This window comes from Pygoscelis adeliae, unplaced genomic scaffold (assembly GCF_000699105.1).
Source record: "Pygoscelis adeliae isolate BGI_AS28 unplaced genomic scaffold, ASM69910v1 Scaffold55, whole genome shotgun sequence".
Lineage (NCBI taxonomy): Eukaryota > Metazoa > Chordata > Aves > Sphenisciformes > Spheniscidae > Pygoscelis > Pygoscelis adeliae.
Genome location: NW_008824804.1, coordinates 91,335 through 105,508, shown reverse-complemented (window position 1 = coordinate 105,508; position 14,174 = coordinate 91,335). Strand labels below are relative to the sequence as shown.

Genomic DNA, 14,174 nt, shown 5'->3' with positions numbered 1-14,174 from the left:
TGCAGCTGAAGTATTAAAACCTACCAGCCACAGAAACAACAAAAGAATTCGATAATTTTCCACTGGAGTTTACTCAAATTTACAAAGAAAGTAATTACCAAGTTCTGTCAATGGACTTTTTGGAGCATCAGAGATTCTGGATCCAGAAGGAAGTGGCTGTATTTCATTAGAAGCTATGATAAAAGAAATAGTCAAGGCTTTACTTGATTAAGAATATTACAAGACACAGTATGGAACTATATTTTGGCTTATAAATCACTCACTCCTGAAACCAATGATATTTAATAAAAAAGAAAAAAAGTAGTTCCAACCTAGAAAAAAAACACATAACTGTCACTTAAAAAGGTATGTGGAACATGAATGAAATCACCTTTTCCCTAGTCATAATATAAAGATCCATCAATCACAGGAATTCGATAATGAACATCCATCAGTAACTATGACCACCTAGTTTGAAATTAAGCAGTGACCCATCTTGATTAAATTTCATATTTTAATCTTCAAAAGCATGCAAAAACCAAGCAAGGTTGATTAAGCTTAAACAAAAACTGATTAAAAGTTAGAATGAAAATTAGATTGACTGATGGCTTAGCTTCAATAAATTCTGGAAATCTGCTTGCAACTGTAAATTAAAAAAGACAAAAGAGAGAGTATGACATTAACATGAATCAATAAGATTATGTAAAAATATGTTTATTGAGAAGCATTAGCAGTCCTCTTCATGGGAAGATCTGTATTTCAGTCCTGCAAATGCTGATGATCTTTTCCTTTATCATACATCATCCTGTATGTATGCCATCTGTGCTTCAGAAAAATCTAATCAAAGTTTAAAAAAACAAACAAACCAACCCACCCTCAAGTTTAAATTTGTATTCATAATTTTGCATGGTTTGGGGATTAAAATACAGGCCACAAAATCAACATTGGACAATTTAGAATTCTGAATGCAAGAAGTAAGTAGGTGCTACTCCAAATCACAAAACAATCAATACTACTACTTAGATCAGAAATCTCTCATTCTGACATCTCTATGAAAAAATCAGTAGAGCTCTTTTTTCCTCCAGGACAAATACAATTATATCATGTCACATGCAATATAAAATTTTCCTTTTGCATCACTGTTGATGCTACCTAAATGAATCTGTCATCAGAAGAAAATCAAGGAGGTAATTATTTCAATTCTATCACTGAGGTTAATTTTACTGATGGAAATGTTATGTGATGTCAATCATGCAGATCACATAGGCAGAAAGCATTACTTTGAAAAATAAAATTGCATCACCCAGTCAAATCTGCTAGCAATTATCATATGTATAACAGCCACAGTTCAGCCAGAGCTAGATGCATCCTGCTTTACATTTCATGTGTGAGTTGCTGGAAACACAAATAAATTTTTAATTAGGACTTCTTTTGGACTCAATACAAAGGGGATGCAGCAAGTAGTAGAAAAATTCTGCTGGAGATGAATAAAACATTTAATGTACAAAGAAGGTAAAAAGCAGCAAAATTAGTTACCCAGTATGTTTCGAGTTTGCACCAGTTCGGGTTTAGGTGTTGATTTAAATTCCTTAGGTCCATGTTTTTTCTCAGGCTGAGCTAGAAGAAAGAAGCTTTATTTAATTTAGAATCCCTGTGAGCTTTTCTTTATCTACTGCCCAAAGCCAGCTGCTTTTCTTACCACCATTTTATACCACCTGATTAGAATAATTTCTGCAGCAGTTCGACGCCATCATGATTAATATTTATTTTTGTTTTCAGATGTGAAGTCTATATGATGTTTTGGATTTATTTTCTTGCAGTTTTACATAAGCAAAGGAAAATATAAATCACAAAGAGCAAAGCTAAGATCAGAAGCTCACACTGTACTTCTGTTACAGCCTCCCAAATTCATTATGATATACATTATAAACAAGATCCATTATATCACAAAGTGTATTTACAAATATTTCCCCTGCTATTCTGGATTTTTTTTAAACCTTCTAATATAAAAATTATCAGGAAAAGAATAAAGATTCACCTATAATGCCTTAGCTCTTTCATTTTTCCAGTAATAATATAATAGGATTTTGACTTTCATTCATTCTTCTAATTCTACATCTTCGGAGTAAAGCATGGGCAGTTTATTAAACAGCCATTAAATGTACCTAAACTGAATTGCTGGCCATATTTTAATAAACTAGTGCACAATTATACTCTTCCAGCTGTTTCACATAACATTTAATTCCTATGGTATGTAAGTCAAGATCACTTCTTTCCTCTCCATCTTGCTGGAGGTCCCATAGCATTTAATCAGTCATACAGTACACACAACTGGCAATCTCAGATTATAAAATGACAAAGCTTATTGATATGGAACACAGGATGGTAAGGTCTCAGCCTTGAATGTGATAAAAGCATTAATTCCTTCCACAGAGCAAATTGCACAGTATTTAGCACATGTTGGTATTTAGAGGAGATCTTTAATATTGGTGATCAGCATCAGCATAGCACTAAGTTTTAGTATTCATGCAGTTTAATAAAAGATCACTTTCTTTTTGAGATACAATAGAAGAGAGTTACTTTTGTTTTTCCAGCATGCTCTCCGTGCTTTTTCCACAATCTACTGAGCATGCTTCAAGCAAGAACTGATCATGTAGATTTATAAGCTTCTTATTTCATTTCCTGAAGAAAACATGCTGTTTTCCAGATTCTAGTTACATAGATGCTACTACAGTTACAACCATTATACTATTTTCTGTTTTGGAGTATCGTGCTTTTCAGTGCCACAAAAGCTGGAATCTCCACAGACACTGCCTTATTAGGACGCAATTCAGCTTTTAGTAAGTCAGTTACAGTGCCGTTACTGTCATTAGTGGAAGGAGGATTTCGTTCTACAGAGAAGTTAAAGCAATTTATCTCTGTGAAGCTTGTGGGAGAAAATTCACCCATAAGAGACCCAGAAACCACAACTAACAAACATACCTCAGAAGTACCTCAGAAGTACTTCAAAAGCTAATGTTTCTTATGGATGAAATGTAATCATGAAAAAAACCAAACAAACCCACCAAAAGCAAATTCACAAATTTAGAATTCATTATGCTTTGGGGTTTTTTTTTAGAGGTCAGATGGTTTACACTCGTAAGAAGCATGTCTCTTGTCAGCTAAGTTAGCTGAGCAAACTGAACAAGAAAAAGCATGCCTAGAATTGGGACAAAAGAAACCAGGCTCTCTGTTTTGCACAGAACATTGTAGGGATGACATGAAACAACAGGAGACATTTTTGTAAAAATAGATACAGGAAGCAGAAAGTTTAGGTTTTAAAAGCTAAATTAGAGAAAAAGAGAGAAATGCCTCTGACTTTTCCAGGGCATCCGGTAAACCAGGCGTAATGTGCTGGTTCAATGGTAGCTGCAAAGTAAATGGTTAACACGACCAGCAAGGTAAGTTACTTTACTATCACAGCATGGAAAACAGCAAGAATACATTCAGCAACATTTCTTACACTATTTTTCCTTTAACTTCTCTTGACCCTCTCATTCATGTTCCTCTCTTTCTCCACAACTGGAATTAAGATATTCTGATGGAAGCAATAATCTCACTCCTTCTCATATCCCACGTGAGCACAAGGGGGAAACCTTCAAGGGCCAGAAGGAGGACAGGAGGAACAGAACTTGGGAAACATGGCAACAAAGGAGTTATTCCTACTAAACTTTAACCCTAGTTTGGATTCACAGGTGGTACTTTTCATTTCAAGCCTATTCTCTATTTCACAAATCTACTTTGATAAATTTCTCGTACAAACCCTTACATAAATAGAGAAGTTGCTCTTTTTTTTTTTTAAACTAGTTCTTCCATGTCCTAGACAAATGTGCTATTTCTAACAGTTGGTTAGCTCCAGTTTCCCTGTGAAGTTAATAAAAAGGCTCTCACTTGATTCAACTGAGAGAAAAAAATGTAGTGGTAGTTTGAGGTATATTAGACAGCATTTTAAAGATTGAAGGGGAAAAAATAAGGCATTATGAACTTGTGCTGTTGTGTTAAGAATAAATTAGTCCTACGTGGAAAATACTGTAACAAGCTTGGCAAAAACAAAGCATGGAAGAGCTTACTAACCAGTCTTTCCACAGAAGTGCATGCCAAGGGAGGGGAGGCCTGAAATTAAGAAAATGGTGGGATGCCTGGCTGACAAATACACCAAAAAAGTTACTGAACCACATCACGTCACAAAACACACCCTTTGACAAAGACCCAGTGGAACACAAGAGTGGCCCAGCTCATGGAGCCTTTCAGATAGTCCGCTTGCTGAAATACTTCAAGCTCCTTTCTTCCCTTCTTGCATGACTGATGACACAATGGCTGCTACAGCACACAACTCCTTTTAAATCAGCGTTTTGTGCCACTTCTGGCACCAGTCCTTAAACATTTCACAGTAAATAATTACTATGACTTACTCAAAGAATCCAGCATGGTCTTCAAATAGGGAAGTCTGAATGAAATACAATGAAGTAGATCCTATTGCTAAACTCAATTAATTATGCCTATATATTACCCTGTCTCTCATATGCAACCCTTGCAGAAGGACGGTGCTCAGATCTCTCGCTTAAGTTACTTGTGAAAGTCTGGCTCAAATGCTTAAGTATTCAAGTTATTTTTGCATATGCAATGGCTAGACAGAAATTACACTGGAAGAACTTATTTTTTCTTTTAAAGGATTCACTTTCATTTCACTGTTTCCTGACACTCTCTCTTTTTTTCTCTTTAACCACAATGAATACATTCTTTAGTGTAAATAGTGTGACATACTCATACTTTAACATGAGACACTGGTGCTGTGATCAACAAAGAATGACTGAAAGGAACGATCGCCATAGAAAAGGCGTGCTTCCACCACACGTGGAAGCCAAGCTACAGAGGAAGCACGAAGTGGAGGATGAAAATGATTCTAAATATTTCAGTAAATAAGTAATGGTGTGATAGCAATAAGAACACGTTTAGCTGTAACAAATGGTTATATATAATTTGTCACTAAAAACACAGTACTTGCCAATTATTATCATGTATAACAAAACACGCTATCCAACTTCATAAGCATATAATTCTGTGCTATGTCTAGAGATGATGATGTTTATGGTTAGAACAACTGCATGCCAGGTACATAAACATAATTCCAGAACACAAAGGAAAGGAAACAGAATGGACTGATTCTCTCCTCCCAAGGTGATGTATCAATTCTGGTGTCAGATTTCACACTGTTTACCTGATTAACCAGTAAATTCCAGCACAAGGAATGATGTATTTTAATTAGATGCACGCAAGCCTGAGGACTAGGATTTTGCGGGAGAGATGATTACATAAATTTATGCATTCAGTTCTCACTTTCACAAAATGGCAATGTTCTGTAGAATATATTTGTAGATTGCTTTCTGCAGTTACTTAGACAAGGTAAATAATTTAGTAAAATAACTGCAGAATTTAAGTCCACAAGAGACCTCAAACTGTAAAATAAAAAAAAAAAAGAAAAAATAATATTCTTTATGTTTTTTTAAAAAGTTTCCACACATTTCCAATTAAAAGCAAGCTGTTTATTACACATATGCTAAACTTGTAAAGTTCAGAGCCCCCTTTGATAATAAATTCCTATGCAGGAGCACCTTTGTTTTCCTCTTAATATTTAGAATGAACAGAAAAGTGCTATCCATATGAAGGTTTTGCAGAAAGAAATTGATGGTTAAAACTAAAATTTGGCAAATACACTTATCTATTTAGTGGAAAATAAAATTCTGCAAACATTTTCAGAGAAAAAAAATTATGGATTGTTTAATCTAAAAGATGGTTGTCAATCATTACATGATTTTGCTGCATTACTTCATCCTACATCTCTTTTATTCCCTACATATTCTTTGGGAGGGTTTTCTTTTTTTATTTGTTTATTTGTTTTAATTAAAGACTGAGTTGGTCTGATGATGTGAAGTATGGTATCTTTGATATACTTAAGGAATAAAATAAACGCAGTCATATTTAAGGGCAGTATCTGTGTGAATCGTGTGGTATCAAAGGAATAACGTGCTACACTATTCAGCCAGCCAGGAAATACTTTATAGATGGAATAGAGTAACGCCAGCAAGATCACAAAATATGACTAAACTAAACCAAAGCAAACCTTCACTGTATTTTTTCCTCAAATTCTTTTTTCATTTTGAAGTCTTGCCACCATTCAAGCCTCCTTTCTCCCAGCAAAGAAGTTGGCACAAGCCAACTATTGTCTCTCGTGACAGCAGAGTCAAGACTTCAGTCTCAGTTATAGAATAAAAGCCAGACTACAGAAAATGAAGAGAGGCATATGTCTTCTTCAACAATTCCAAAATGTGGGTCGATAAAGTGGGTGGAAAGTCAATCTTCATCATTTGACTCTGAGCAATTTAGTTCTCTCCAATCTTTTTGCCTTCAGATTGCAAATGCTAAAATACAGGGTTATACTTGTCATACAACTTGATAAAGTAGTCTATTTATGTTACACTAACTTGTTTCCTAAGCAAACGAAGACAGTAAATCTTGCGAGTTTTAAAAGTTCACTTCATGTTTGTGAACAGTTTAAGAAATTAGCACCTGTGTATGCCCTTTTAAATAAGCAATATTTTTTCAGCCACAAGTAGATGATAAAAAACTTCAGTCTTCCAAATATACAAGTTAACATACATTTCACAGACACATAACATCTCATAATAGAATATGAGTCTAGGATCAAATTTTATATTCCTTTCCCATGTATGTGAACAGTTCCCATTTACTTTTAATAGGACCAGTAAGTCCACAGAGAGAGTGTGGTCAAGATTAATGTGTTCAAAACTGAACTTAAATGGAACATCATGCTGTCATCCTCTGCATCTCTGAAATAGAGCTTGTTACTGTGACTGTTCCATCTTAATCTCATGCATGCATTTTGCACAATCATGCTCTTATCCCTAATTTTCTTCTTCATATATTTCATGAAAGTCAGAAGTTTGAGGTGCATCACAAGAAAACTCGTTTTGCCATTTTTCACAATTTCGAGGTATCCAGCACCCCACAAAGATATGGTTCTAATTCTAAGTGTTTTTATAAACCTAAAAATTGTAGTATCTGAAACTTTCCTCCAAAATTAGATTCAGATTTTTATCCACATCTACCACCATTCAGCTACATTATCCTCCTGTTTTCCAACTACTGCCTTTAACTGCAGATTAAGCAACACAAAGATGGATTTAATTTTAGTTTATATATTTGGCAAAGATATTCCACAGAGTTTCTAAAAATGGAATTTTCATTACCTGGGAGGGACTGTGGAGAGATTTCTTGAACTTCTGGTGTTTTGGATTCAGCAGGCCATACTCGAGTTTCATTCTTAGCTAAAGGGACAAAGACATTAGAGAGTAATTGCAAAGCTGTATCTGCTTTGTTCTACTACAAATTTATTTCTGTCCCACTTCAGTTTGCCAAAGTAAACCAACATGGATAAATGTGGGAAGCTGAATGCCTTTAGGAATCAATGAACTTCCACTGCACAATCAGTACAAGCATCTATCTAGCGATGTTAAACGCATGCATTTTTGGTATTGTTTTGTTCATTAAAAGAGTCTTTAAAAATAAAATTTATAGCAAGGAATTCAATGCCTTACGAATCATTATTTTGCACTGTGAAAGTAGTTTTCAGTGCTTTTCATTTGTCTAGCATTTGAGCAGTAACAGCAAAAATGCTTTTCAAAATTCAAAGATGTACTATAGTTCTAAGCATTATAAAAGAATAGTCTAATAAATTTTCAAATACAATGGAATTCTCCCACTAGTCATGTCCATATTTTCCTTTACATTACTTCTAACAATTACAGTGGTATGACAATAACATTCTATTCCAAAAGCTATAAAGATATTCCAGCAGCGTATATAGGGAAAATTAATTAATTTTGACTTGAATAATACACCTGTTGGTTTTTTTCCCACTGAGGACTCAGGCATTATGTTTTGTGGGTTTTTTTCTGGACTACTACTCTTTTAAAAAAAACTAGTAAGTTTTTGACTAAGTAAACAGAAAAAAAATATTTTGAGAATTCAATAAATATGATATTCTGTGAGGCATTATTTTGACTCTTCTAAATAATAGAGAATTAGAATAATTGCAGTATGTCAGCAAATCATAATTAGTCATAACTTCACACACAGCATAAGCCTTATTGCATGTTATTGTAGACACACGTCATTCTCGGGCATCAGTGAAGGATATCTATATAGATTTGGACAATATGTCTTTCTGTCAATTATTTTACACTTTTAAATTATTTCTCAGAGTATTCTTGCTTTCCAAGCAATTACTTTGTTTTACACTCCTTTGAAATCCAGTAGTCCCTTGTGTGTACACACATGTACTTCACGTTCTCTGGTAAGCAACACATAGTAAACAGAACAGAACAAAACATCACTTGTCTGCGCTCGTTATTTTCACAAAGGTGTTTGTGTAATCTACCATAAAGAGTGGCTCCAAACTGGCATCACACTAGCTATCTATTTTGAACATATCAGAGCATTTAAATTTAAAAGTCCAAGTTCTATGCTCAGCCAGCTGAGTAACTGGACATCTCTAGGACAACTGAAGCTACCTTTGTCTTTTTCCCCATCTTTTGCTCATAGTCACATTCTACTATTTTTACTGCACACACTACTGAACCTTGACCTATCTGAAAACACAACATTGTTTTCCTGCAGAAAGATATAATTTTGCTGGTAGAAAATGAAAACAAATATAAAAGTTCTAGATACTGTAGTCCAAAGCTAATACTGGAGGTCTTAAAATATGGTTTACTAGAAGGGTTATGAAGAATGGATTTGTCAAAATATGGTCTACTGAGTTTTAATGGTACCTTTGTTACCTGCACATCATACACATGCTAAAACAAGCTAGTAATGATAAACACCTTGTTTTCTATGCTTGCTGTTCAAAGACAGTATTAGTAATCAAGTTAACGATGTGATTAATTTTATCATCATGATTGAAAACCAGTAATGCTCTGTAATGTAAATACTGCAATTAAATTTTTCCACTTAGCTTAAATTTTCAGTAGCCACAGATGATGCTAATAACATTTGTCTGTCAAATGCTGATAAATACTTCCAGATACTAATTTTTAAGGAACTCAGCCTCAGTTCAAACATATTCTTACTCAAACACATTCAAATATTATTCTACTGTGTAGCTCTACCCTTAAACTTACATAGTAACTTAACAGGAACAAGCACTGCTGTTTTCTCACTGCAAAGCAAGCCAGTCTGATAATGTGCCATGGCCAGCAATGGAGTGACAGTAAATTAAACAAAGCGGAAATAAGAAAGGAAAAATTCTGACCCAGATGGTCAGAGTTCAGATTAAGTATTAAGACTAGCCAGGCCAAAAGTCATCAGCTCCAGAACTCTACTCAAGGGATCTGTGAAAGATGCACTGGGAGCATTATTAAGGTTTTTAAAGATAGTTGTATTTCCCACAATTATGCTATTCACAGATGATATGCTAATTAAGCCTCAATTAATCTTTTTCCTGCAGGTTTCAGGCACATTCACAAGATACACATGAAACCTGTACTGAAATGTTCTAATTTCTGGCTACCATTTTTTCATGGATTTAGTTACAGATAATAAATAAGAATCTCTTCGTGAAACAATTTCTCACATATACTCAAGCCAGAACTCATATAATTGAAATTCACTGAAAATCTGGTCTTTCAAATGGACACACAAATTTCCATTTTTAAAGACATATATTGAGAGATATAACCTATGAAAGAAATAAGTTACATTGTAAAACAAAACAAAACCCCTAAAGACCATAAACATGACTGCTTTCCCTTCTTTCCTCTATGGATCAAAGCTACTGTATTTTCTTTTAAATGGCTGCAAAATACCTTAAAAAAACCTGTTCAGATGTTTTAAAATAAGTGAATTTCTATGAATCCTTGTAAGTCCAAGCTAATCATTAATTAAACAAATAGAAAAAAAGAAGGTAAGAGAGGAAAAAAAAGGACTTTTCTGCTTGCATACATATCTCACATTGCTACGCTTCTGAAACTGCTCATAAACAACACAAGCTTAGTTTGTTTCTGCTTACCCAGTTTTTTCCTGGATGCTTGAGGTATGTCATCTATTGTCAGGAGAGGAGGAAGTTTCTGCTGAGTTTCATTGAGACCTGGAACAATAAGGTGCACTACACAGAAAGATGTGTACCATTAATTCCAGAAGAGATGAAAAATACACAGTCTGCCCTCTGAGATATGTGAGCGACTACTACTGAATCCTTGGGAGTTCAGTCTGAGTATCTGGGAAATGAGTTAGTTCTATTCAGTAATTATCACTGCCATTTGGTGCTATTTCCCCTTTATACCACTCACTGTATTACCACCATTTCACAATTAAGCAGAATTGAAAACAATTCAGTACTGGAGCATACAACCCTGGAGTACTGCAGTATCACAGATGCTGGGACATTCTGTCTGGTGGGCCAAGAAGACTCAACACCAAATGCGGTTAGTAAGTATCTGTTTGATTCACATCAATACATTAAAACTCACACAAAGCAAACTTAAGCCAAAGTTATATAGTTATAGAAAGTACTTCCATATATATATATAAAAAGGACTAAATGACTTCCTGAATCCAGGAATAAATTGATCACAAGGTCCATGACGCAATGAGCCTTTCCTATCTATTTCAGGCAGACCAGTAGTTCACCACACTAAGCACTATGTGATAGACTTTACCGTTTTTATGTTCTAAGCCAATATTGTGTATTCTTATATGTCAAACAAGAACAGAAAGCATGAAACTGAATGGCTTGAGGGAAACAGTTCTGCCCTGAGATCTAACATCAAGCTCTAATTGCAAGGAAGGTTATAATATACATCACCATAGCCTAATATATCAGTACAGGTTTGTCTCTGTAGGTGGCATGTTATACTACCTTAAAAAAGCAAAAAGAACAACCCCTGATCTCAAGAAGATCTTTGCCACAGAACTTTACTTGAAGTATGAAAGAACTTCTTGGCTTAAACAGTGACAGCATCTTCTTTTAAATACTATGACAATAAAAAGATTCTATTTCCCTTAGGCTACATCATCCTTGAACCATCTGTACCACCATAAAATATAACAATTACTGTCTGAACCAGCTGCAAAATACCCTTTGATATGCAAGGAAAGGACTATCAAAATGAAGAAAATTAAAAGTATTTACACAGTTCTAATTTTCAGGCAAAGATGAGGAAAAATAATAAAAATATCTTCTAGTCACCTAATATTGCTCCTGGCAGAGAAGAACTATCTGAAGTTTTTGACTGCGTCCGATTTTGAATAACTGTGGAGACAACACAGGGGTATTAGAAAATCATTAAAAAAAACCCCAAAACAAGAAACAAAACCACACCTGATACAAGCCTCAGCATTCTGAAAACCTTCCCTCAACTTAATACTTGGAGATGAGGACACCATCCTAATCTTTTCTCTATTTGCATTCAGTTTAAGAGACTGCAAACTGTGTTTCCTCTACATCATCTCTTAACGGTGCATCTCTTCTTTCCTCTAGCACATCAGTTTTATATCCTTGGTGAAAAATGACATTCTATGCTTATGTTAATATAGGGCCAGCTCCTTGCCATTCACAAGTCTTAAAAAAAGATTCATGTGAAGTAAATGCCACTGCAGTCATGTTTTAATGGTAATTATTGTAATTTGCCTTCACACCACCCTCCAGTGTTTTCCTGTCCCTGAACTGTGAACTACCTCCAAAGATAATTTGCTTGATTTTGTTACTTAAAATTATTCACAATACAATTTCTGTTAGCAAGTTTTAATCTGCAGCTCATTTTCTATCAGCTGTCTTTAAGTACTTAATTTTCAAAGATTACACTACTATACTGCCTCTCACTACTAGAGAGAAACAGGCATTTCTAAAGGGCAATATGTTTAAGTCTACTGTAGATATCTCTCTCCACTGACCAGGAAAAGGAGAAGAAGGGAGTCTAAGTCAATGACTTAGCTGAAGATACCCACGAAAAAGTTTGGTAGCATGAATCTTACCCATACTGCTACCCTTCATGCCTGACTATCAAGTTATGCACAGCTGGAGATCAACATACCTGGACAATCCAATTGAAAGAGAAAAAGAATGGATACTAGCAGCGATCAGAATTGATTGGTATCCATTCAATGACTCAACTAAGTAATTGTTTATAATGCAATGTAATAGCTCATTTTATTAACACAGATAGGTAACAGTTTAATAGTATTTGTAATTAAAGGATATGGTAGTTTGTAAGGTTCCACCTATTATAAAAGGAAACTTTCATGACATTCACATCAGTCAGAATTTTTTTTCATTTTAATTTTAATTTATTCTTGCAGAGCATAAGAATCAATTAAAAAAATATACAAATTTACCTTGTTTGATTATTGTGACAGGGACCAACTTCTTATTATCACGCAGTGTAAGCTGAGACAAGAAGGAAAAAAAAAACAAAGCCTTGGGATAACTGCCATAATAGTAATTGAACTTTATTAGTAACAAAAATAGAGGGCTCTAATCCAATACTGCGCCGGCCCCAAGTTAACACTGGATATGGCTCTGGCCCTAGTCACTGAAGGTTACGCTATTGCTTTAATTCCCATGGGCTAGTATAGTAATATTGCATTTTGATCTCCTTTTTTCAGCTTGAGATGTTTTGCTCCATAAAAACACAGTATTTGACAGCTCAGGAATCCCCAATCCTTTTTTCTTCTAAGAATCTCTTGAGCACTCACTGGGGACTAGCCCAGAAAGCTAAGAAAAGCTGAAATGTAACTACAACAAAACATCTGAAACATATGCAATTACAAATTTGGTCACAGGATATAATTATATTCTCAGGAATAGTATATTTAGAACACAAACTATTTCAGAACCAGGTGTACATTTGTAAACTATCAGCACTCCTGGGTGCATAGTGTGCTTAAAGTAGATTAACTCAGAATCATTTTATTTGTTGAAATTGTTTCCAAAGTATAATTGGCCAGCCACCCATGTTCTTCTCACATTTTTATGCTAAATACCTGGACTTTTCTGCTGTTCACTTGTCTTTGACCCAGATCACTTTTTGCCTAAGCATGAATCTTTCCCAGCATTTTGATACCACGAAAATGAGGAACACATGAATGGACCCTACATTTATTAAAAGGAAGAAAACAGCTGATCCCAAAGATTATAAATCAGTATTCACTACCACGCGTGGGTACTAGGAACAACTTCTGAAAGCTTAATAATACACTCAGGTGATGAGAGGCGGTAGACTGTAATCCCAGCAATATAAAAATACTAAATACATTAAAAGTGGATTTTTTTTCAGTTATATCTGAGTTACAAGAAAGAAAATAATTCAAACAATTACCTGTCTCTGTTAAATGCACACTGCTAAACTCAGAATCAGTTAACGTTTGTGACATCTGGTCTACTTCATGTGAAAGAACACTTGCATGAAAATTCAGCATTTGATGACAAAGCTTTAATTATTTACCTAAGGATAACTATTTTTGCTCTATTATAAATATTAAAAAAAAAGCTTTAAAAGCAATGGTTGGATACACATCAAACACATACCAAAGCCTAAGAAGCTGCAAGAAGGCAAATCTCAACAAGAAAGATGGTCCTTTCCTCAGGGAAATGGATGGAGGCTGCTTATTCTATGAAAGCCATTACTTTCTGCTTCCTAATAACAGTTTTGCATTGGCATGAACATGGTTTGAAATTAAGTGGAGGTTTCAATCACTGTCATTAATGAAGGATACAAAATAATATTCCTTTTTTTTATGCTTACTATTTTTTCCTTTATTATTAACAAGGTTTACATTTCTATTTTGCTTTCTAGTGAAAAAATTGTGTTGCACATGATCAGCTTTTGAAGTAACCTTGCTATTCATGTGACTAACAAGTGGGATGAAATGCATTTATTGGAAGAAGGTGTTCATTTTATTGTATTTCTCATCAGGAGCCCTACAATCAAATAAACAGCTCTCAAGTTGTAGTGAGCACTCGTGTAACTCCAGTGCGCAACTTCTAATCATAATTATAATCAGTCCTTTTACTAGTAAAAAGTTCTTATATTGACAAAAGCATCCTTTCTTTGTTGAATAATAATGGATGACTGTAA

The 14,174-nt window shown here is 34.6% G+C and overlaps 1 protein-coding gene across 1 annotated transcript in view; it reads right to left on the bottom strand.

Annotated features, from left to right (window-relative positions):
• Positions 1 to 14,174, bottom strand: part of ABI3BP (ABI family, member 3 (NESH) binding protein) — a 153,518-nt gene that overhangs the window by 98,656 nt on the left and 40,688 nt on the right. The window contains exons 7-12 of the mRNA XM_009324030.1: positions 12,433 to 12,484; positions 11,288 to 11,350; positions 10,109 to 10,204; positions 7,287 to 7,364; positions 1,516 to 1,596; positions 99 to 173 (exon numbers count right to left, since the gene is read on the bottom strand). Of these exons, the coding sequence (XP_009322305.1) occupies positions 99 to 173; positions 1,516 to 1,596; positions 7,287 to 7,364; positions 10,109 to 10,204; positions 11,288 to 11,350; positions 12,433 to 12,484 (445 nt within the window). The remainder of the gene's footprint in view (positions 1 to 98; positions 174 to 1,515; positions 1,597 to 7,286; positions 7,365 to 10,108; positions 10,205 to 11,287; positions 11,351 to 12,432; positions 12,485 to 14,174) is intronic.